The sequence below is a fragment of the Lissotriton helveticus genome, chromosome 11 (assembly GCF_964261635.1).
Source record: "Lissotriton helveticus chromosome 11, aLisHel1.1, whole genome shotgun sequence".
Lineage (NCBI taxonomy): Eukaryota > Metazoa > Chordata > Amphibia > Caudata > Salamandridae > Lissotriton > Lissotriton helveticus.
In genome coordinates, this window is record NC_136072.1 from 1,074,773,023 (window position 1) to 1,074,798,684 (window position 25,662).

At 44.8% G+C, this 25,662-nt stretch overlaps 1 protein-coding gene across 13 annotated transcripts in view; it reads right to left on the minus strand.

Moving 5' to 3' along the window:
* The window catches only part of NCOR2 (nuclear receptor corepressor 2), a 1,388,857-nt gene that overhangs the window by 1,094,549 nt on the left and 268,646 nt on the right, over positions 1-25,662 (minus strand). For all 13 annotated transcript variants that reach the window (XM_078667637.1, XM_078667632.1, XM_078667640.1 and 10 more), the window contains exon 3: positions 18,599-18,726. In XM_078667637.1, coding sequence (XP_078523763.1) covers positions 18,599-18,726 — 128 coding nt within the window. The remainder of the gene's footprint in view (positions 1-18,598; positions 18,727-25,662) is intronic.

Genomic DNA, 25,662 nt, shown 5'->3' on the forward strand with positions numbered 1-25,662 from the left:
GAACCACGGTTGGCGTGCCCATGTGGGAGCTACCAGGATCAGTTGAGAGACTGTTGTCTGAGCTTGCGTACCACTAGTGGTATTAGTGGGGTTGGTGGAAAAGCGTACGCAAATCTGCCTGACCAGTTCATCCATATTGCATTGCCCTTGGACAACGGGTGTGGAAACCTGGCGGCGAAGGTTGGGCATTTTGCGTTTTCGTGTGTGGCAAACAGGTCTATGTCTGGATGACCCCACTTGTGAAAGAATGGTTGAAGAACTTGCAGATGTAGTTCCCATTCGTGAATCTGTTGTGTCTGTCGACTTAACAGATAGGCTATCTGATTGTGAACTCCTGGAAGGTGTTCTGCAAGCAGATATATCTTTTTTGGAATGGCCCATCTCCAAATGTTTTGTGCGAGCTGGGACAGTTGCCGGGAATGTGTGCCTCCTTGTTTCTGTATGTAGTACATGGCTGTCATGTTGTCCTTTCGTATTAAGAGAGTTTAGTTTTGTATGTGTACTTGGAAGGACTTTAGTGTCAGGAAAATCGCCATCAACTCTAGGTGATTGATGTGAAGCCCCTTTTGTTGAGCAGTCCATCTTCTCTGAGTTGTGTGGTGGAGCAGATGTGCTCCCCATCCTGTCAGGGATGCGTCTGTTGTCCGTACTATCTGTGGAACAGGCTTGAGGAACGGCCGCCCTCTAGACAAGTTTTTGGTGTTCCACCACTGCAGAGAGCGATGTGTGCGGCTGTGCACCAACACCAGGTCTGTCAGTTGTCCTTGTGCCTGATTCCACTGATGTGCTAGACATTACTGCAATGGATACATTTGCAGTCTTGCATATGGTACAATAAAAATGCAAGATGCCATCATGCCTATTAGTTGCATGAACACTCTGGCTGGGAGAGAGTGTTGGTTTTGAAACCTTGTGACTGAGGCTTGAATGCTCTGTATCCTGGCTGGACTGGGATAAGCTAGAGCTGTACTGGTATTCATGGTAGCCCCTAGGCATTGATGTACATGAGAGGGCTGTAGATGTGACTTGGTGTGGTTTATTGTAAACCCCAAGTTGTGCAGTGTCTGAATTGTGTGAGATGTGTGTTGAACACATTGATTGAATGACTTGGCCTTTATAAGCCAATCGTCTAAGTATGGGAAGACATGGATCTGCTGTCTTCTGAGATGGGCTGCTACTACTGCTAAGCACTTTGTGAACACTCTTGATGCTGTTGTTACCCCGAATGGAAGGACTTTGAATTGATAGTGTTGTCCTTCTAGCACAAACCTGAGATACTTCCTGTGAGAAGGATGTATGGGAATGTGAAAGTAGGCGTCTTTGAGGTCTAGTGTAGTGAGGAAATCGCCTTGTTGCAATAATGGGAGCACTTGTTGTAAAGTGATCATGTGAAAATGATCTGAGTGTATGTACAGATTGAGAGGCCTCAAATCTAAAATTGGTCTTAGTGTCCCATCCTTTTTGGGTATTCGAAAGTAGAGTGAGTAGACCCCTGTTCCTTGATGATGCAATGGAACTAGCTCTATTGCATCTTTTTGTAGCAATGAGAGAGCCTCTTGTTGGAGCAGCGTTAGATGTTCTGTGGACATTAGACACTGTCTGGGTGGTATATTTGGAGGGGTAGCTGTAAGCTCCAGGCAGTAACCATACTGGATAATCTGTCTTACCCAACTGTCTGTTGTGATGGAGTTCCAGACAGGTAGGAACTGTGTTAATCTCTCCCCTACATGAGTGGTATGCTATTGGGGGAGCTGAAGGAAGTCACTGTTTAGTGGTGGAAGAGGATCGATTGTTGTTGTTACCTCGACCTCTTCCCTTATTGTTATTACCTCTGTAGCCCCATCTAAAGTATCCTTTATTAGAGGATGCGTGTGTGTTTGTTTTGAAGGAAGCTGAATTGTCTGCTCCAGCTTGTTTGGAGCCTCCTCTGTAGAAGGAGCGATGAAAGAAGCCTCTAGCTTGGGTGGACTGCAGAGCTCCCATAGACTTGGCTGTGTCCATGTCTTTTTTCATTTTTCCAAGGGCTGTGTCTACTTCTGGACCAAATAATTGTTGTTGGTTGAATGGTTGATTTAAGATAGTGATCTGTATCTCTTGCTTAAATCTTGAAATGCGTAGCCACACGTGATGTCTAAGAAGGACACTGGTGTTTATTGCCCGGGATGCAGTGTCTGCTACATCTAGTGCACATTTAATGGAGGCATTAGATATAAGTTTACCCTCTTGTATGAGGTAATCTGCTTGTGCCTTATATTGATGAGGTAGATGTTGTAAGAGATTCTCTACGTGATCATAGTGAGCCCTGTCATATCTTGCTAGGAGGGCCTGTGTGTTAGCAATGCACCATGCATTACTAGCTTGGGCAGCAATTCTTTTCCCTGAAGCATCTATGATTTTGGATTCTTTATCAGGAGGTGGTGCTTCTCCTGATGTTTGTCAGTTTGACCTTTTCCTAGTGTTTGAAACTACTAGGGAGTCTAAGGGTAGCTGTCCTTTGATGTAAGCAGGATCCCCAGGAGCTGCTCTGTACTTTTTCTCTATCCTTGGGTTTAAGATTCTAGCCCGTACAGGATCTTTAAACACTTCTGGTGCATGTTTAATGACTCCTTTCATAATTTAGCAGTATTTGCACAATTTTTTGGGATTGTTCAAAAGTGTCTAGTAAGAAGTCCTCTTCTGCCTCATCTAAATGCATGGTGACATAGTGGTAGATGGCAGCCCTATTAATTAAGTGCCCAAACCCAATATTGTCTTCTGGAGGAGAAGGTTTAGATGGTTATATATGTGGGTCAGGAATATCTGGTATATCCTGTGGGTTTGGATACTCCCAGTGTGGTAAACCTGTAGGGTAGGGAAAAGGGTCATCTAGGTCTGTCCCTCCCCATGCTATACTGATCATCATAAGCATCCTGAGGCGGTGTATGTTGTGGAGAATGAAGGGGAGAATTTTGAGGTGAAATGTTTAAAGGGATAGCAGGAGAGGGAGATACAGGAGAAGAAGGGTGCATAGGAGATGTGGCATAGTCCTTCTTCTTGACAGGCACTGGAGGTGTAGGTGCTGTATCTGACTTACTCTTCCTGTGTGGTGTGGTGGAAACATGTCCTGTTTCTGGGTCTTAGTATATTCTCTTTTGCAGAGGATCAGGTCTGAAAAGCTCTTCTTCAGAAATTGCTTTCGGCGCTGATTTTTGTCGGCTCCGGGCCTCGTTATTGTTTTTTCTTTAGCTTAGGTGGTGTTGTATAGTCCTGTGGCGTAGTTTTCGGCACCGAAGGTATAGTTTTCGGAGTAGAGGCCTGGTTCGAGGGCTTGGAGGCATCGCAAACAGGTTTAGTGGGTTTCGGCACCGAAGATTTTGGGGTGGAAGCAGGTTTCATTGGTTTCGATGCTGTATTGTCTTTAGGAGTCAACTGTTTCTGGGTCTTTTTCGGAACCAGGACTTCTTTTGGTTTCGGTGCCAAGGGAGCTGGTTGTATCGGCACGTGCGTTTTGATCAGTAAGGAGCTACCAGAAGGCTTTAATATTTTCTTCAGAGCTGGGCTTGATGGCGGGGCTTTAGAAGCAATGTCTCGGTCTCGACTGGGCCCCAAAGGCGGAGTTTTGACCTTAGCCTTTAGTTTAGGTGGTTGGGCTGGGGTAGGGGCAGTCGTACTCCCGCGTTGACCTGAAGGTATGGAGTCATCGGAGTCATCTGCCTCAGATACGATCTGGAGATCATCGGAATCTTCCTCGGGGACACATGGACCTTTGTCGAAGATATCCACCAGTTCCAGAGCTGATCTCTGCATGTCGTGTCGCCGGGCCCACCGATCTCGAATGGTCTTCTCGGATCTAAAGGATGCACAAGCTGTGCAGTTCGACTCGTCGTGTTCCAGTGATAAACACAGGTTACACACCTCGTGATGGTCGCTGTGTGGAAATTTTGCTCCACACTTGGGGCATCTTTTGAATGGTGCCCTTTCCATGAGGTGTAGGCCTCACCGCGTGGGTAGGCCCGACGGCCCGCGTCGACGGCCGGAATCAAAGTGATGAGTTTGAGTCTATGTATGTTGAAGTTAAAGTTAGTTTTATAAAGTTTTGCGCGTTGAAATCCTAGAAAAGTTGATTTTCGAACCGGAGCGGAAAAGTTGCATCCGAACCCAGTGGCGGAAAAAAACTATCTAAGGATGGAGCCGTTGCCCATGCGCACTATCGTCCAAGGGAGGAGTCACCTATCTCGTGACTACAAAGACTTCTTCCAAGACGACAACAACATGCAGTCATCCAAGCCCAACACCAGTTGGCAATCTAATTCACAGTGTAAGATCTGCAGCTCATATGCCTCGAACATGTTTGTTTTCCATTCTCAAAGGGGCAGAAGTGCCTGGGGACCCCTTCCTATTTGCGAATGGATTACCACCTCCTTCAAGGAGTCGGTAAAATATTAATATTTTGCAACCATAATTCGGTCGCAAAACATTCATACATCCTATTCAGATTCAGTATTTTTAAGGACGCCCTAAACACGCCTTTTCCAAATACCGAATGGCAAACACAAATTGCGATTCGGTAATATTTTACCGAATCGCAATTTGTGTTTTGTACATATGTAAAAGCATTTTTGTGGTCGGGAATGGCCCAATTCGCCATTTCCGACCACAAAAGTGCTTCGTACATGTAGACATAAATGTGCTATCATTAAAAAAAAAATTGCTCCTATCACAAATAGGATGGTCTCTTGACACTTAAATACCACTGCCCTGATCCAGAGAACTTCTGTAAAAGTGCAGCATTACCATAAATAAGTAATTGTGTTACCAAGCCTGATATTTATGGCATTATCCCAACTGTAGGTTAAGTTGAAAAACTTGCATTGTTTCCGTAATCAATATCAGCTTTTGCAGATGAAGGACTCTCCCATGCGCTAAAGTGGTATTAGGGCATTACAAATGTAATACCTCTTCATTTCTAATACCATATCACTTTAAATATCTGAAATGTAATAAATGCTCCATAATTTCCTATCCAAGCATATAACACTAATGTATACACTTCTGGCATGATCTAGCTAAAGGCCTCTTTGTGTTTTTTTTTATTACCAAACTCTCCTGTCTCCCTTTTTCAGACTCCAGAAAGAGGAGTCTACCCTGCTGGGATTTTAAACCGGTGAGAAGCAAGTTACGCACAAATATCTCCACAGCACAAGCTCAATCTACTGAGCTATCTTACAAGACAAACGGCAGTCGCCTATAGACTTTTGTGGAGTGAAGCCAAAGCTAAAAGCATATTTTAGACTGTGTCAAGCTCACGTTGGTCTATCTCTGATGCTGGATTTACACTTGGAGTTGTAAAACAACAAGAACCACGTGGAAATATACACTTGAAGTATATTTTGGAGGTGCACAAAACAAGAAAAGTGCTTAACTTGTAAAAACAGAAGTGCCAGGGCACGCGGTGTTTCTCAGGAGTCCACTGCAGCTAGCCTGTCCAGACACTACTGCCTAAAGCCAGTGGCAGCATTACCTACAAACCTCTGTACTCCAAGTGTAAGTGTGACATGTATTGCTATTCTAGGTCCCCTCCAGCTGTAGGAATGCCCTTGTGTGCAAATGTTACAATTTTTACATTATGGTGAATTGTTAAACACACCACTGATTTGTCCTAAAGAAAAATGAGCAATCCGCTCCACCATGTGGTGGACGCTCATAATTATGTGTTTGGGCGGAGCACCTACAAACACAGGCACAAATTAAAACACTGAAAACAATAGCAGCCTCTGACACAGTTTGAGATTACGAGAAGTGAGCCCTTCATGGGTATGTCCTGGAAACCAGCAGATCCGTCAGAAAGATGCAATTACCAATGTCCACTCTTATTTTGAACCTTCATCATGTACAACAGAATTAATCTCCCCAATTGATAAGGTGTGCCGCCGCGCCACACATTCCCTACACCCCCCACCCACAGAATTAAGGAATTTACCCACAAAAAATGAAACTTTTCCACCAAAAATCCAACCTTTTAGCTTGAGAGAGTGGGGAGAAAAAGCTCGGAATACAGTTGAACCTTGAAAGCCTTTACTTGCCATCTTTTAGACGTATGGGGTCTGTGACAGAGACCGCTTGGCCTATACATTTCTGCGTAGAGAAAAACATTGATGAATGGAAATCCTTGAATCAATTAGAAACACTAGCCCTCTGGGCATGTTCCTTCCATCACTTTTGGATTCTTTGCATCATTACACAGAGCTACCAACCATATGCAAATCATTATTGTACCCTCTTCAGTAAAAGTGTGAGGATTTTCAGTACTCTTGCAAAAATTGAATAATTTTGCCTGCTGAAGCTGTATCCTATACATTAAAAATGAAATTTGGTGCCAGTAAGTGGGGAAGTAAATGCTGCTTTACCCGCTTTGTTGATGCACCGGCTCTAGGGACAGTCCAGCCGAACTGCTGAGCCCTATCCACTCTGGACTACCCAACAAGGCGGAAGCATGTCTGGGGTTGTGTCTGCTGCCGTTCAAAGCCTGGCAGTTCGGGATGGACTGTCTCATTTGGGACAGGGGCGGGATAGTTTGTATATTTTTGGTTCCTGTTTGTACTGACACAAGCTCTGAATGGACTGGAGTGTGACAAAAACAGTTAACAGTGTTTCACACTTATTCAAGCATTAACATTTATAATTTTTAAACGAGCATTCACCCAAAGCCCATCTCCCTACATTCTATGGGGCGTGATAAAATCTTCTGCGACCACCTAATGGAAAAGTGCTGCACACAAGCATGGTCAATGCCGGCATCTTCATCATTACCGTCAGGGTAGTTTTATGGTGAGAATTCCCCATCTACAAACAATATGCCACTTCCTAAAAGGCCCTGCAAGTCATGCAAATAAAACAAGCACTGGAACACCTGCATTTTTAATAATGTCTTTTTTGCAGCCATCTGCAATAAAAAAAAAATTGTGGAGTAAATATTTCCTTGAAGAACTACCCAGGTACTTGTGAAAATTATGTAAAAAAATTATTAAAGCCAAAAAAGCGAATAAAAACAAACACTGGCAAAGCTAAGGTCTTGCCTTTGGTGTCTATTGGCTTTCCCAGTGGTTCTAGCCATGCTGCACACCATGCCAGAGTGGGTCTGGGAGGAGCAAATGAATGAGAGGGCACGTCGTGGAACTGAGGGTGGAAAGAGCAAAACGTGGGAAATGAGGGGAGAGCAACACAGGCGAAAAAGCAATGCAGGGGCACCGGGAGAAGCACAAGGCCAGGGCAAGAGCACCACGAGCGCGGCAGAGGGGAAGGAGTACAGGGGAGCAACTGCTGGAATTGGAAAACATATGCGCTATATATAGTCAAGTGCTTGAACAAAAAGAAAAAAGTAGTACCCGAAAAGGGAGTGGTGGAAAGACGCAAACTAATAGGTCCATGCTCCAGGGGAGGGAAAAACACAAGTTGCGGAAGGAAAGCCCAAACGGACTTGCTAATGACAAGCAACCAAATGAGTGACAATGACGCCAATTAATGCTAAGCAATGGGCAGATTCTAAGCCCACTGTAAGCTAACAAAATATCTCACAAGTGACAGTGTATGCACTTTCTTTAGCGAGACCTAAAAAAAAAAGAAAACATTGGCCCAGTAGCTCTAGCACTGAACAGCACTGCCTTTTTGGTTGATCTGCTTATGTGAGCAAGAAAAACGCCTCCCCTCAGTGCTAGAGAGCTGACTGCTGAAGTGGGCAGAGCCATTGACCTATGCTGTATGCTGTGGTTGACAGAAGCAAAACGTGAAAGATAATTTAAGATAAATGGATGAAGAGGTTTGATCCAAACCCATATATGTACTTTTATTGATGAAGTTGTTATAATGCATGAGGTTGGCAAGACACCTAAAGTGGTCTTCAGACCAAACCTAAAAAAAAAATTCTAAACATTTACATTTGAAAAATGCATATATAGAGAATATAATACAGTAAATGCACACATGACGCGGCTTTAAGACATTAATTCATTCTGGGGGAAAAATTGTGACTAAAGGCTAACTTTTACCATGCAGAGGTCTGTCTATCAAGATCCTGTTGCAGCAGGGTATGTCAACAGGGCAGACTGAGAATGAGGGAGTAGCCTCATCATATGGGGGAGCAGTGGGTGAAGCCAGTGCTACATTAGGGCGACAGTAGGAAGCTTCCTAACATCTCCGCTTCTAGAGAGGGCCAGACTGCAAATGGTCTCAATCATTGCCATGTTGATATGGTACGAGTAGCGCCCTAATGCTAACATGTCACACTGCCTCGAGCTCCAATGTCGTTGCACTGAACATAAGCCACGGTCTTCTTTATGCCCACCCACCCCTTTTTTCCCGCAGGTAGACGCAGGTGGAATTGGTGTATGTACCCTATTCAGTCTGACCTCCTTAACACCACTCCATGGTCTACACTTTCTTTACAATTTCTACTACATTCCTTGCCCATCTGACTCCACGTCCTTGTAACTTAAAGTTTTTTATTTGTGTAATATTTTATTAAGACTATTTGTTAAACACAGAACTAAACCTAGATGAAACACTGTACATAAAAGTAAGCATAACATGAAAGAAGAAATGCTTGACACCGTGGTCTGCTGCCAGTGCTTAATTTGAGCCTGTGGTTTCCAGTGCTCAGTACTGGCACTTGATTAACAACACCAGCGATTGTGACACTCTGCCACAAGGTAGCGCTGTATGGCCAGTTTACAGATGACCAGCACAACAGTTAATTATGAATTCAATATACATTAAAAATGACTATTACACGACGCCCAAGCCATTCTTAAAGCTTTGGAGGCCTGAAATAGTCTGAACTGTCACACTTTTCGGGGTGTGATGCTTAGTAGTTGTGTTGTTGCTATCATTGGCAGCATGGCAAGGGTAACGTATGGTGGGAGCTGCAGTGAACACCTGAAGAGAGCCCTGGCACTTATTTTTTTTACTTTTTTTTTTTTTTTTTTTTTACAAATTAAGCCCTGGCTGCTGCTCTTTGTGTACTGTAGACCACCAGTTGGGAGAGACAATTCATATCTTTCTTGGGATTGGGATGGGGCGGAAAGACGAGTTGCGTTGAATGATTCTCTGGTTATTGTCTCTTTTTATTATGCTTTATAGTTTTGATGCCCGACGAAACATGTGTACCTTTCCCTTTTGAACGTGCGTCAAGGGATTTTTTTGCATAGGATTGTATTTCTCCTTTCATCTATATATATATATATATATATATATATATATGTATATATATATATATATATATATGTACTGCTGTACATGACACCTGGGCCGATACAGTAGCACAGTATTTTGATGTAAACAGCACTTGTGATAAGTAAAATCAATAAAAATATTTGAAAAACAAAAACATGATCGAAAGAATGCAGGTGACAATAGCTTGGGGCGAGATGGTGTATTTTTAGGACACATAAATGCTTAATAGTAGGGGCGAGACCCGTATTGTATTAGCATTTGTATAGCTGTTCCCATACCACTTGCAAGGCCAGTTCATAGGTTCTCTCCTTGCAGACTCCACGAAGTTCCATTGAGGTGGAATTATGACTGCGGGTAGATCTGCGGCTTCCTGAGCTTGTGAGCTTCCTGGTGAGGTAATCTGCTTTAGAGATTTTGAGAGCTTTGTAAATGATACAATAGGTTTTAAACTTGATGATCAGTGGTTAAGGAAGCCAATGCAAATCTGTGACAGTCTCGTGATGTGGTCAAATTTGATGCTGCCAGTTTTGTGGTGGTCAGCTGTGTGAGGAGCAGGCTTGAGTGAGGTGAACGTGGGGACATGAAAATCACTCAAATGGGCATTTCCATCATCAACGTGTAAAGCACAAGATCCTAAATACTGTGCAAAAATTGGGTTAGGTGCTGTAGTTTTTCCAGAGTTGGCTCAGTTGCCAGGGTCAGTGGGTTGTCTTGGCTACCTAAGCCTTACATCAAAGGCTTAAATTGGTGTAAATGCTAAGGCTCTTTGCACTTAACGTAAGAGTGAGAAACTAAAGGTTCACAGGTTCCAAGGCGGTCCCCAAGGACCTCAAGAACTTCCGGCCCATCTCCCTGCTCCTGTTCCCGGCGAAGGTCATCGAGAAAATCGTCAACATGCAACTGACCCGCCACCTCGAGGACAACGACATCCTAGACCCATCCCGGTCCGGATTCAGAAGAAACCACAGCACCGAGACAGCCCTCATCGCCACCACAGATGACATCAGGCTCCAACTAGACAACCGCGAAACATCAGCCCTCATCCTCCTGGACCTGTCAGCTGCCTTCGACACGGTCTGCCACCGCACACCGAAAACATGCCTCCAAGAAGCCGGAATCCAAGAGAAGGCCCTCGACTGGACCACGTCCTTCCTCTCCGGCAGAACCCAGAGCGTCCTCCTCCCACCCTTCCGATCCAAAGCCACCGACATCATCTGTGGCGTACCCCAGGGCTCATCCCTCAGCCCCCCTCGCACAAGTGGCCCGCCAGCACGACCTCAACATCATCTCCTACGCTGACGACACCCAGCTCATCTTCTCCCTCACCAAGGACCTGCGCACCGCCAAAACCAACCTCCACGAGGGAATGAAGGCCGTCGCCGAATGGATGAGGAGCAGCCGACTTAAACTGACATCTGACAAGGAGGTCCTCATCCTCGGACGGACCCCCTCTGCCTGGGACGACTCCTGGTGGCCGACCGTGCTGGGAACAGCACCGACACCCACTGACCACGCACGCAACCTGGGAATCATCCTTGACTTCTCCCTCTCCATGTCAAAGCAGGTCAACGTCATCTCATCCTCCTGCTACAACACCCTCCGCATGCTACGCAGGATCTACAAGTGGATCCCTACTGAAACAAGAAGAACGGTGACACAGGACCTCGTCGGCAGCAGACTGGACTACGGCAACGCACTCTATGCCGGAATCCCGGCCAAACACCTGCGACGACTGCAACGCATCCAAAACGCCTCCGCCCGACTGATCCTCAACGTCCCTCGCCGCAACCACATCACCCCGCACCTGAGAGACCTTCACTGGCTTCCCATCATCAAGAGGATCACCTTCAAGCTCCTCACCCATGCACACAAAGCACTCCACAACACCGGACAAGCCTACCTTAACAACAGACTCAGCTTCTACAACCCCACCCGCCAGCTCAGCTCTGCTCCACTAGCCTCGCCCTCGCCGCGGTCCCCCACATCCTACAAACGACCTCCGGAGGCAGATCCTTCTCCTTCCTCGCCACAAAGACCTGGAACACCCTCCCTACCCATCTTCGGCAGACCCAAGACCTGCTCACCTTCAGAAGACTCATCAAGACCTGGCTCTTCGAGCAGTAGCGGCACCCCTCCTCCCCTCAGCGCCATGAAACCCTCAAGGGTATGTAGTGCGCTCTACAAATAATAATAATTGATTGATTTGTACTGCAGGATTGCATTTGTGTTTCCTGGTTTCAGAGAACAAATCCACAGTTTTTGTGGAGCTTAGACTGAGGTTTTCTGGATATCCAGGACTGGATATGGCTAAAACAGGATCTGAGATGAACATCAGATGCCTACAACACCCAGAGCTCGAGTGGATGTCGTCGGCATGTTGATAGATCTTGATGTCAGAGGTGGCCAGCAGTGCTGCAAACATTCCACGTAGACATTGAACATTATGATTGCAAGATGGAGCCTTGAGCGGTCTCTGGTTGACAAGGAGAGATGGTGGATCTGATGGCTCCAATTCAGACATGCTGCCGGAGAGCAGAGAAAAAGGAGGAGAACCAGAGAAGGAAGGTGGACTCAGTGGGGTGATGGTTAGAAAAGCACAATGACCACCTGTACTAAATGCCGCACACAGGTGTAGCAGCAAAGGTGCCAGGAAAGGATCCCTTCTATTGGGAACACAAGGCGCTTCATCGATCACCTGGTTAAGGATTGTTTCAGTGCCACACCCAGTGTAGAGGTTGGGTTTGTAGGAGTACGAAAGGTATCAGGATGAAATATTTTAAAAATAAATTTGGAATTCTGCAGAGAAATTGTAACAAGAAATGAACACCAACTAGATAATTTCTGAGGGTCTATTTTTTTCCCTCCCCTTTGGAGATGCAGGCATGTGGCTCGTTGTTTTAATTTGTAACAGATGTGAGCAATATACCAGGGGACTAGAAGAATTGACAGTGTTATTAAAAAAAATATATTTTTTTGTTCTGTTTCTTTTTTTTTTTTTTTAAACAAAGCAACAAACCACAGTACCATCGCCAGGTACAGTGGTGAACAGTCAGTGAATTGTGGGGGAGAAGAAGGACAGCATTGATGTTAGAAGATGGGACAGTGTACACTTCATAGGAGACAGATGGAGAGAATGTGGGATAGACAGTCTAGAGGGGTGATGGAGTGCTAAATATGAGAGCCGCCTGTCAAAAGGATTAGTAAGTCCGGTCAAGGCGGTGTCTTATATTGTGGTTATGATGAAGAAATCCTTTATCTCTGTGGATTTCTGGCCTAATGAGAGTTGAGAGATGTGGCGTGGATGAAATGCTGTAAGATTATTCTGGGCTGCCTGCCTTTTTGCTGGCTTTTATAGCTGTTTTATGCAAGGTATGATGTGTAACAGGGTTTGCATCACATTTTTTCATGTATACCTGTGAAGGGTTTTTGTGTTTAGCCCCTGGGAGTACCCAGGAGCAGAGGATTTTAGTTTGATGGTACTGGAAACGTTTTGACAGATTCCACATATTGAGAGGAGGTAAGTCAGAGCTGTAAGTGTTCTATGGGTATGTTTCTGAAAGAGCGTATGGCTTTCTATGTAGGTTGGCATGTCCCTTGAGTAGTTTGCAGTTGTGAAACACATCTCTCCGGTCCTAAAAAACCTCAATTGGCTCCCAATAGAAGGTAGATCCATCTACAAGATTGCATGTATCACGCACAAAGCCCTTCACCTAAGCACCCCCTCCTACTTGGCTGAGAAACTGCAAAAAGCTGGATGCTCCAGGTCCCTGAGGAGCACCAACTCCCTTGTCCTAATCCCTCCCACACTCAAGCACAAAAAAAACCAATCTCGTGCTTTTTCTGGGAACGCCCCCACGATCTGGAACTCTCTCCCCAAAGATCTTCGATGCAACCCCTCCTACCCTCTCTTCAAAAAAAGACTGAAAATACTCCTTCACAACAAATATTGGGGAACCTAACCTCACTGATGTCTGACTCTCTACACTCCGTGCTCCCTGATTCTCGCCTCCTCCTCAACCCCTTCCACGCCTCTCATTCTGCCTCTCCCATTTTCTTCACTCCCTTCTCCCTCTGAACTTCAACACCCCCGCCCCCTATTGATCTACATCGCCCCTAAACACCCAGCACATTCTATTACCCTATTTTATGTAACTCATGTTTTAATGCACATTGTTTTACTTTATTGTAATTGTTTTAGTGAAGTAGTGTGGCTCACTGGTTAGAGGCGGCAGACCCGAGAGCAGAGGACGGCCCGGGACCAGGGTTCGATTCCCGGCGCGGCAGGTTTCTGGACCAGGGTCAGTGGACTCGATAATTCTCTCGCCTCGGTGCCCACTCTGATCAGCGATCACACTCGGCAACTCTGGGCATTAGCTTGCCTCATCTTCACTAACGGCCCCACCAGACCGCCGGGGATGCCTGGTCTCACCCTGGAGATACCCATTAAGGGAACATCTCTCAGGGAAGCCAGGAAGGGTTTCGCAGCGGTCGAAGCGCCTTGGGACCCTACGGGTAAGTAGTGCGCTATATAAATGCCAATACATTTACATACATTTACATTTACCTATCTTGTAAAGCGCTCTGATACCCCCGGGTCCAGTAGCGCTATATAAAAACTTGTAAATAAATAAATAAGACAGTCATACCTATCTAAGAGGAGTGGATTTTGAGGTAGTCTAGGATGGAAGGAAGGTGGGCATGAGATCTGGGGAGTTACCCCTTTACTGTGTCAGGAGGGACCCTGCTCAGGTAGCGGTGGGGGCCTGGGCCGTTCTGAGGTAGTTGTGAGTGGATCTGCACATGCCAGTAATGCCCCTAACTTGCTGCAAACTCTACTTTCTGCAGTCTTTCACTTTTTCAGTAGGGCAAGGAAGAGGATGTTTTAACACACTCTTTGCTGAAGCTGCGTCCCTAATCATTGTGGCATCGCTAGCTCTTTGAAGTACCTGCAGTTTTCTAGACCAGTGAGCTCAGAGATATAAACCACGAGAAAAGGTACTGTTTCATAACTGCATATTGAGAAAAACAGGCAGAAAGAATCAGAAGGTTTGTAGTTTAGATCTGACGGCTACTGCAGTCCCATCCACAGTCCGCAAACAGACTGCGAGACTAGTATGGGACTGGTGTGCATGTCTGTACTGAGCTCATGTGGATTCCGCTGTTAATATTTTATGATATTAACTTTGTAAATAATTATTTCACTTTAGGACACCCCGGCCCCGGTCACTGTGGTCCAGAAGAGTGTGTGATATTTACAGCGCCTGGTAAATATTATCTCTCCACTCTGTGGAGTTTACCAAGTGTGGTCCATACCTCTCACTCTGAGCTTTTGACTTGGAAATGGGGCATAACATGCAGTATCGGTATTTTAAACACGGTATCCTACACTGCTCTGGATTTTCCCCCTCATTCAGTGGAAAACAGTCGGGTGTTCGATAATTATCACAGAACAAGCTCAAGTGCTGAGGGGCAGAGACCTTGGAAGTGTCACTGACCTGAAAACTGGCAGAGTGATTATTAAGGGGGTTCAGCAAGAGTTTCACATAAATATCAAAGAGTGCTAACCCTGTGGGACTCTTCACTGAGAGTAAAGGTTACTCCAACACTGTGGACAAGACATGGCTGACCAAAAGGAATTCAACCACTCAGGTTCCGCGTCCAACACCCAGACCACTTCCCTAGGAGTTAAAAGTAAAGCTCTTTAGTCAACGGCATTGAGTACCGCAGAGTTGCCCGTCATTACCAGCACTGCTACTTCTCTATTATCAAGATCCAAAGCCCATTAGCCCAACATATCACTGGCTTCCGGATGTCTGCAAGCTGACTGGTCTTGGCCCACTGCCATATTTTAATCTAACAGGTTTAACTGACGATTAGGTGCTCATCGGAGGTGGTTCCTGGGTATAGTGCTCTTAACCGCTAATGTTATTTAAGATTAGGGCTCCCGGTTTTATGGTATTTATTTTTTAACATTTCCGTCTGTATTTATCCATATTTATTTTTGGGCCATTTTATCTGTATTTATCCATATTTATTTTGTGTTGTGTGTATAAATGAAGTTGAAAAACTTTACATTTCCATATTTATTTAACTGACAGGCGCGCAGCCATACTTTGATATCTATCATCTTTTAGCTATTTAAGCTGTCAAATATTACATAACAATACATCCACTGGTAAATACTAGCATTATACCATAAATGTATGTTGCCTTTATTTAAATACATTTCATCCAGTTTTTTTAAATGCTCAGCTGCTGGCCTATAATTCAAAGACAGCATGTAGAGTCACTTAAAAGGAGCACAATTTTCTGTATTTATCCACTTTTAAAAATAAATGCAGACAGAAAACTCATTGTTTTCTGTCTGTATTTATCTGTAAAAATCCATAAAAACGGAAAACAGGGAGCCTTATTTAAGATTATACAAATATGAGGGACTGCCATCTTATAAGAAAGAGGTGCTAATCAAAGACATGGTACAGCCTTGAACAAAGTTAAAAACACTTGGGTAGTGAGCACAGTTTCAAGGCTCCTCTCATATTAATTGCTTGCTAGAGAGTTTAATGTAACTAATAGTATTTTTCCTGGGGGATCTCTGTGCAAACACCGAGGCTGTAGTCGGACACTCCTCTGGCTCCCGTTGTACAGAGAGTTGTAAAACTTAGCGGGGTGTCCGGTAAGGGTGCATCTTTGCCCCCTTTTTGGGTACTTTACCTATATATAGACTCAAGCAGGTTTCAGTGGATGAGGGATTAGACTGCCTACAGGTTAAGGGCAGGCCCTTGCCCATGTTGTTGTATGCAGACAATGCTGTTTTAATGGCCAACACGGCCAAGGGTCTGCAAGCAATTATGAATGCTTTTGTACGGTTTATGGATGAGCTGGACCTTAGTACTAACATTAGTAAGGCACACATTATGGTGTTTGGCCCCAGAAATACAAAAACCTTAACCTTTAGGATAGGGCTCTGTTCTCCTTCGCAGGTTAAAGCTTTTCCATATTTAAGAGTTTTATTTGACGTTAGTTTACGTTGGACGAACCTGCTTTCTGATCAGATATCTTATCTTAGGTCCAACGCTGCAATCCGGAAATTTGCATCCAGATTGGGGAGGAGGCCAGTTAGTGCCCTGGTACAAGTTTACTGAACTAAAACAGTGTCCAAATTGCCGTATGGGAGTGAGATTTGGGGGTATTTCAGGCATGACAGCCTCCAGGTAGTGGAAAACAAGTTGTTACAACAGGTTGCTTTGTGTCCCACAAAGTGCCCCCTCCTATATAGTGCATGAAGAGCTGGGGTTTAGCTACATAAGTGACAACATTTCCCTTCGCCCCTTTTATGCTGGGTTGACCTGTGGACCAAAGGAGAACAACTGAATAGGGAGATAGTACAAGATCGCCTATCCTTTGATTTTGCTTTGCGAATCCCCTGGATCAAATATATTAATAAAGAGGTTTATGCTCTGGGGATTGGAGGGGGGCATGTTACTTGTCCAGAGAGAATTGTAAAGGCTGATGTGGTTGGTTGAAAGATATTTTTTAAATAAATAACATGTTAGCAATGGAAACTGAAGCTCTCCAGAAGGTCTACGGGCAGAAGTATTTATTGTTGAAAATGTGCCAATTTTTAGAGCCCTACCTCACAATGCTAACTTCCTACCATTCTTGTTTCCTTCAAACCAGATTTGGATTGAATCTAATACCTCAGCTTTCAGCGTTTCCTTGGGGGTGCCATGAATCTACATCTCTTACACACTTCGACTGAGATCAAAGGTCTCCGCAGGACACCACGCACTTTGTTCTCTTCTGCAAATATTCTGAAGCTCTGAGAAAGGCATACCTAATCCCCCTTCTTAAAGAGTGTGGTTTTAAACCGGTTCGCCCAGCCCTTTTATTTCTGCAAATGCTGTCAGAAGATATTGTCTTTCATGTTGCTAGTTTTTTCAAAGCTGTCATGCGCGTGAGGGATTCGATGAGCGATTGATCTAGTCTTGTATTACTGCATGAATTGCTGGTTACTTTAATGCATTGTTATCAATTTTAACTATTGTATGATCTATTTATTTTGCCGTGAAGTTGCTTTTATTGCCGTTATATTGCTACTGAATAAACCTTATTTGAATGAATGAATGAATGAAGTTGTGTACTTTCTGGAATTTTTTGCATAAGGGCATTAACGTGAACTCGCGCCTGCATAGTTTTAATTCTGCCCAGACCAAATTTGTATGTGGGGAGGATTTGTCACACTTAAATAACCTTTTATGCATTGTGACTGAACAATTAAAGTGCCTATATATATTTCCCTCTTTAATTTATTTTTGCTTGGTTTGTCACATGGCACACGTTTTGCTCAAATGGTAGGGAATACTCAGGTGCTTTTCAAGGCTTGTGCTAGTCATATACATGGACAAAGAACACGGGGCACACGTTCTGTATGTGTTGTTACAAAGAGAACAAGTTTGTTTATGCAATGTTCTAAAATAATGTCATCATGGCGTGAACACAGGCCGCTTCTGGCAGATCCACTGACATTGCTAATGTGGGTAAAAGGTGCAGAGTACCCGGGCGAGTCCATCTAACCTCAGGTTCACAGTAGGGTTCCAGTAATTCTGCGGGGCCACCCTCTCCGACGCCCCCTTCCAGTTCAACTCCACCTACAGCCTCTGGAAGCATAAAGTCTCTGTAGAAATTAGAACTTATGAGTTAGATTGGTTCTGCTTCATCTGTGTGCACTTTGAACCGACTGAGCATCATGGGAGATCTTCAAATCAATAATATATTAGAACATATGCAAAATATCTGGAACATTTCAGAGAAAGGGGTAGAGTTCTGACAGCGCAACTAAGTCGGTCATTTTTTTCCAGCCATCAATGGTGGATTAGAGACACTTTTTCCAGTTTTATATTTTCCTGAGGATAATGAGGTTTTAAAATATAGAAGGACAAATAACCAATGCATAAAAAAGTAGCCTGTAAATATGATAAAGTAAAAGCATAGATGTGTTAATTTGATATTTTAGTGCTAAGCAGAAAACGACTATTATACAAGAATTTATTTTAGAATGTAACATATATCAAACAAAAACGTCTATCAAAACATTTAGAATCTAATTCTAGACTTAAGACATCTGTGTGGAAAGAGGCATGTTATAGGCATATTGTTACATCCTACACTGTTACCTTGTCTTCCATTACTTCCCCTTTAAGTGCATGAGCCTTTCTGCATGATATTCTAGTTCTCAGAACTTTCCTAATGATGCATTCTGCATCTCAATGTCAGTTGTTCTTGGACTTGTAGCTGATTACATGATGCTGTGCTGCTGAATAAACCTACTTGGATAATTACCTGTTTCCTGAATTATTACACATATGATGAACAAATTAACATCACCCACCTTTCACTGCCAGGCTGGAACTCTGACAGCAAAGATGGCCGTCTTCGCTGGTGCTGCAAGACAGACCCATGAGCCAAATGGGAGTTGTAATCCCGGGAATGGTGCTGGTACTCCAGGAGGCCCATGTCCTGCGGAAGAAAGAGGGCAGTGGTCACAAAGGGGCGGACAGTAACGTCAATGGTATAAGGCATATTGTAGCTCAAATGTTATTAAGGAGCTCATTTTAAGTCAACACCACTCTCCACCCTCTACCGTTTCACTGAACATAATACCCATCTTAAATATCTTACTGTAAAATAAGCTTGTTGCATAAGTGACTCACTGTAAATAAACTCAGCAAAGTATAATATGGCTAGTTAGTGATGAGGAAGTCATTATGGCTAGTGCAAGAGATTGGGACTAAGGGGCGAAGTAATGGTAAGGTTTACAGAGAGCTGCTTTTAGGGTTATGTTCACTGTCAGAGTGTGGGAGTTTAATGCATGTTAATGAACAAGTTACTTACCTTCGGTAATGCTTATTCTGGTGGATACTGTCACCGCAGAGTTCTCACCTGCAGAATTCCCTCCGGTGTGAAACTGGATCCTGAAGTTTTTATAGCAGTGCTCCATCACACTGCTAGGTGACACCATGTGGCTCCGCGTTGACTGTTTTTCTGCCCCAAAAGTGACAGAGCACAGCCACCCTGTCAGTTTCTTGCTTGATACTTTCTGCTCCCTCAGACGTGAAGCACACACAATTAAGGGTAGAAGTGTACAGATCCTCTAATTTTTTACCTTTTTCGATGACAAAAAGAGACCACAGATCAGGGAGATGGAAAGGCAGTGGGGAAATCTGTGGTTCGAGTATCCACCACAAAGAGAGTTACCAAAGGTAAATAACTTGTTCTTCTGTTGTATACTGCTAACAGAAAATTCCTGGCCTGTAGAATAGATACTAAATCAGTACCTCCCTAGGTGGAGTGGGCTTAGGCCAAAAAGTCCTGCAGGACCAAACAGGTGAAATGCCCTTCCAGTCAGACTCACAATGAAAGCAGTAGTGCTCTGTAAACATGTGCATTAAAGCTCATGTCACAGCTTGCCCAATGTCAAAAACAGGCACTCTGTATGCTAACGCAGTGGTGGCAACCTTAGCTGGGTGGAATGTGCATTCAGATCTTCCGGATGCTACTTTTTAGCCAATAAGTACAGATTTTAGTGCCGAGGATTATCCACCTTGCCAGAGTCCTTTTCTGCTCAGCATTTCCTTTATTTGCCAAGAGAGCCCCACAAAAAAGCTGATCGCCAACCCAATGGTCCTAGTTACGAACTATGTAAAAGCTTAAGACCCTAGTAAGGTCCATTTGATGGAGTCTCTCCTCTTCTTTCGAAGGAATAGGTGGAGAGAAAAATATTGGGAGGTTGAAGGATCTCCCAACATGAAAAGTAGCCATGACATTTGGCAAAAAGGCTGCCCTTGTCTTGAAAACTAATTTGCCTGGAAAATAGGTGGTGTAGGGCAGATGCACCAAGAGAGCATGATGCTCACTCACATGATGAGCTGAAGTGATTGATAGTTCTGGCCCGGTCAGAAGACGCAGCGAGCAGTTATTCATTTGGCCACCACGCACGCAACCTGGGCTTCATCCTAGACTCCTCCCTCTCCATGACCAAGCAAGTCAACGTCGTCTCCGCGTCCTGCTTCAACACCCTCCGAATGCTCCGCAGGATTTTCAAGTGGATCCCTCCCTACACGAGAAAAACCGTCACCCAGGCCCTCATCACCAACAGACTCGATTATGGAAACGCCCTCTACTCAGGAACAACAGCCAAGCTCCTGAGATGGCTACAACGAATCCAGAACGCCTCAGCATTACTGATCCTCGACGTCCCCCGACGCAGCCACATCGCACCCCACCTGAGAGGCCTGCACTGGCTCCCAGTCAACAAGAGGATCACCTTCAAACTCCTCATCCACGCACACAAAGCGCTACACAACACCGGATCATCATACCTCAACAACCGACTCAGCTTCCACACCCCCACCCGCAACCTCCGCTCTGCCACCCTCGCCCTCGCCACAGTTCCCCGTATCCGGAAAACCACCGCCGGCGGCAGATCCTTCTCCTACCTCGCCGCCAAGACCTGGAACGATCTCCCTGCCAGCCTACGACAGACCCAGGACCTGCTGGCCTTCAGGAGACTTCTCAAGACCTGGCTCTTCGATCAGTAGCAGCCCCCACCAGCGCCTTGAGACCCTCACGGGTATGTAGCGCGCTTTATAAATGCTTGATTGATTGATTGGCTCGAAGTGGGTGCACATGAGGGACTTCGGGACCAAATTGAGATCTCACTGTGCATCACAAATGGTTTGGGAGGTAACATGTGTTAACCCTTTAATAAACCGCATCACAACATGTGCCTTGCTTATGGACGGTTGGTCTAGAAAATGAAAAAAAAGGATGGAAGGGCCTACAAATAACCTTTAATGGTGTCCACTGCAAGAACTTCCTGGGCCAAAGACAAAACAAACAAGTCAAGTGACATTTGGGTTTTCATAGTGTGCATGTTGCAGACTCAACACCAGGCACCAAACTAGTCCAAGTGCCCAACATAAACAGACTTTGTAGACTAGCAACTAGCAGTAAGCAAAACATCCACAACCTCAGGTGGTAGATTACACACAGCCAACTGCCCCCACTCAATCTTCCAGCATGGGGATGTAGACTGCACAGGCTATGGAGAAAATCCCAGCATTGATGCAAGAGAAGATCAATTCGAAGTGGTAGCCTGATCGGACGACAGATGCTCATGCCCACACATTCTCGGTACACTTTCCTGGCCCAATCCAGAGCCACTAGGATGACTTGGGCTGTCGTTCTTGTTCTTTTTCAGTACACAGAGCAGGAGAGGCAATGGCGGAATGCGTACAGGAGTCCTGTGCTCCACTCTAGCCTGAATGCGTCTCTTAGAGAGAGTATTCTTAGGAACACCAAACGCAAACTTTTTGATACTACGTTTTCTCAACATTTGCAAAAAGATCCAGCAAGATTTCCCCCCACTGTCAGGAAATGGCCTGCACCACCTCGGGGTGCAAAAGCCATCCGTGATCCATCAGGTTTCACTGGCTGAGGTTGTCCACCCTTGCGTTTAAATATCCTGCCAGGTGGTTTACTGTCAAGGACATGTCCTTGCACTCCGGCCAGAGGCGCACAGTATCTTGGCACAGGACTCCACTCCGCTCTGTTTATTGCTGTAACACATGGCGATAGTGTTGTCCAACAGAACCTGCACCAGCCTTCCCCTGATTGACGGCATAAAGGACTTCAATGATAGGCAGATGAACTGCATCGCTAACAGATTTATGAGGTTTCAGCCGGATACCTAAGCCCTCTGATCTCCACCTCTCACCGATGGTTTCCCCAACTCAGCAATGATGCATTCGTATCCACCGCCAGCTCCGATTGGGGAAGGGAGAAGGGTTTGCCTCTGGTCAGGTTTCAGTTTGGCAGTTAGCACTGCAGACCTGGTGCAGTCTCCTCCAAAATCTGGATGACGCCAGCCAGGTTTCTTTGGTGCTGAGCCTACTGAGACTTCAGATCCCACTACAAAGCCTGGGCCAACACAATAGGCACCACCTAGCAGCATGCAGGAGTACTGCTATGAAAAACTCACAGATCAATGAGGCTATTGAGGATATTCTAAAAGTGAGGAATCAGCTGTTAGGAGTCATAAAAAAATGTGTTTAATAGTGTTTTTTTTAAATATGGCAGAATGCAGCATGAGTTCAATATGTGGTTTCCCCCATGCTAAAGTATTAATAATCAAGCAACAGCGGAAGGGGGCTGACGCAAAGCCATTATCTATGTATGAGCATTCAATCATTTTTCACTATTTAATCTCTAACACATATTATGCAGCAGGTGGTGGACGATGTAGCTAGTGCACTAAATCCAGAATTATGTTCAACACACCCCTGCCAGAGAATTGTATAATTGCAAAATAGTTTCCAACTACTGTCTTCAACAAGTTGAAATACATGTATTTGAGTAAGGGTGTGCAAAATTTGCATAATTTGCTTTCACATAATTATGTAAAATCTCAGAAACATTTGCAGGTAATTGTGTGAAATGCAAATCTGTCATTTAGAGCTATATATATCAAATTTTGCGATGCAACAACACCGTTTGCGCTAAAAAACGTGAAAAATGATTTGCGGTTGAGGGACACTATGGAATGGACCCTGGCGGAGGAGCTCTGCATTCGACAAGTCAGGAGGAATGATAAATTGGGGGTGGATCCTAAGATTTGGGCCGGTGTTATACAGGAGTTCTCCGAATCTAGCGATGATGGTAGACCATAGAAAGAATCCAACCCATTATTACTGTTATTATTCCGATGGGTGCCGGACATCATGTGTATGCCCCCCTTAGAGAACGGAATATGTATGTATATCTATCTGCGTGTAAGGCTGTGAAACAGTTGCAGGTGGGTAGGCTCCGAAGGTAGCGGGATTTTAGCATCTACACTTTGCTATTGATCTTTGTGAGGGGAAGAGACTGTGCGACTGTTGGCTGTTTATTACAGTACTATATCGGTCTTATTAATGCATTACCTAAAAATTGCAAAATATAGAATTCTCAAAACGGCGCAAGAAACACAAATGCAGCAAGCAACAGTTGCTCAAATATTGGCTGCTCCCATGTCCCTTTGCTCTTGCTGTAAAACATTTGCCGCGAACAGGGAGTAATTACTCAATATGGCATAATAGCATAGTTTCAGGCATTTTGCTTGATAAGTTTATCATGAAATTCCCCAAATTTGCACATTACGCTGTCATAATTTACATTTTGTCCAGGCCTCGTACCAAAGTGAGTGGACATGGCCATCTTCAGCATGAAAGGTAAGAGTAATTAATTCCTTTCACCACTCTTCCCACTTATAGGTGCTCATGGGAATGCGTGAAGCTAACCCTCACAAGCATTGCACATATCATTCTGAGATGAGTCTGTAGGCGGAGCACCCGCTCTCAAGATCAGCCTGCAGCCTGCCATTCCCAGGTATAAATCCAGCCATAGCTGGTTCTGCAGTTAACCCTTCAACTGGTGATCAAATGACCAGGAAGGAAGATACTTCTACTACCTCGTCGCCAAAAGACCTGGAACACCCTGCCCCTCCACCTCAGGCAATCTGCGTCATTGACCCAATTCAGGAAGAATCTCAAGACCTGGCTCTTTGACTGAACCTCAGTGCCCAGATGGATCAGCATCCCCCCCCCCCCCCCCCCCATTTCAGCGCCTTGAGACCCTCAAGGATGAGAAGTCACGCTGTAAAACCATGACTGATTGATTCATTTGGGGTGGAGGGGAGAGATATTAATTATGGCAGCTTCGGCACAGTCTTACTTCACACAATAATAACTTGTTTTATATAGCGCTTCATACTGCATTTCTGCAGTTCCTAAGCACTACAAATGATGTATGTTAGTACTATCCAATGCACTAGTCTTAAAAGGATAGAAGGCGGAGTCTACCTTGCTCCTGTTCTTACTTGTAAGTTTCAAATCACTGCTTTTGTCAGCTTTGAGCGTTCAACTCACCCAGCCGCCATTCTGCCGACTATACAACCACCAGAAGAAGGTAAGTAAACCCTACACCACCCACATGCACAACACTGTAGTTTCATAACCAGCATATAATGCCGCTCAGCACTAATGCTGTTTGGGCCTGGGTAACGGCCAAGCAAGCCATCTCAAAGGAAGGAGATGTGGCCTAATGGCCAGAGCTGCCGACTTTGCAACTGGGGAACCACGTTCGAGTCCCATCCTTTCATTGTGGACAAATCACTAAATCTCCCCCGACGAAAAAAAAGTGAACCTGACCTTGTGTAATGTAGACTGGTGCTCCTGTAAAGCACTCTAATGTCACTGAGCCAAGTTCGCACCATACAAACCTGCAAAAAAAAAATAACATGCTATGCTAGGTAACAATATCTTATCCTTTGCTGTGAGTGCAACGCAAAACCTTTCCAGAAAGAAAAGCGTTAAACAAATGCACACACAGCACATATTGTAGTAGTTCAACTCTCAAATAGGTATTCATAGAGGTGGTTAATTTAAATGGTTTTCTCTCTGATTGATGCAACTTAATCCTACAAAACTCACTGGGAAGAGTTAAGAAACCACATTAAAAGTCAAGAGCAGAGTGGTGTTTTAATGTTGCTTTTGTAACATCCTATTTGTGCCTCAACATATAAAGTTCTGAGTATTATGTGTGTTGGGTAAAAGCCAGCATCCTCCAGCGAGTCTTGGAACGAACGCACTCCGAGAACGCCCGGGATGTGATGGGACGGAAACCTGGAAAAGAGACAGATGTTTGGCACGAGCAGATGAAGTGACTTGGCCGGATTCACATCATTTCTTTGGTCAAGTGCCGGAGGCGGGATTAGAACCCAGCCCTTCGTGTGTCAGCAGTTTAGCCCGAAGAGCACATTGGCCACCCAGGGCTCTGACTGACTGACAGCAACAGGCAGCCCTCCTGGTGGCTTGTGCACTTCCGTCTTTAAAACGTCACTTTCAGCAGCAACATCTGGAGTGTGATCAGGAAGACTTCTCATGGATTTTCCACATTTGTCTATTTCATGCGACTCTCCTAACCTCCAAACCCCGAAGGGTACAAAGGACGAGCCACCAATTTCAATAAACCATTTTCTTATATTCTTTTCAGCTGGAGGGAATGCAGTCTGTGCACAATGCCACTTTGCATAGAACAGAAGAGGCTTGTCTCCAACCTCCACCTTGAGATCATCCACTGCTCTACGAAGGATACCTAATACTGCACTCCTGGGCATCCCTCTCAAGAGTTGAGACTACAGGCCTTCTTTAATAAGTTTCTACCGATTGTTAACTTTTTATCCTTCTTGTAGCCGGGACCTTAGACTGCGTGCGTTTTCTTGTATAATGTATCCACCATCTTACCCAATTGTTCACTCCCTTCCTAACACTTTGTATAACACCCTCATACCTGTAAAGGGCTCTGATACCCTCACGGGTCTGGTTCGCGCTCTATAAAACTTTAAAATAAATAAAT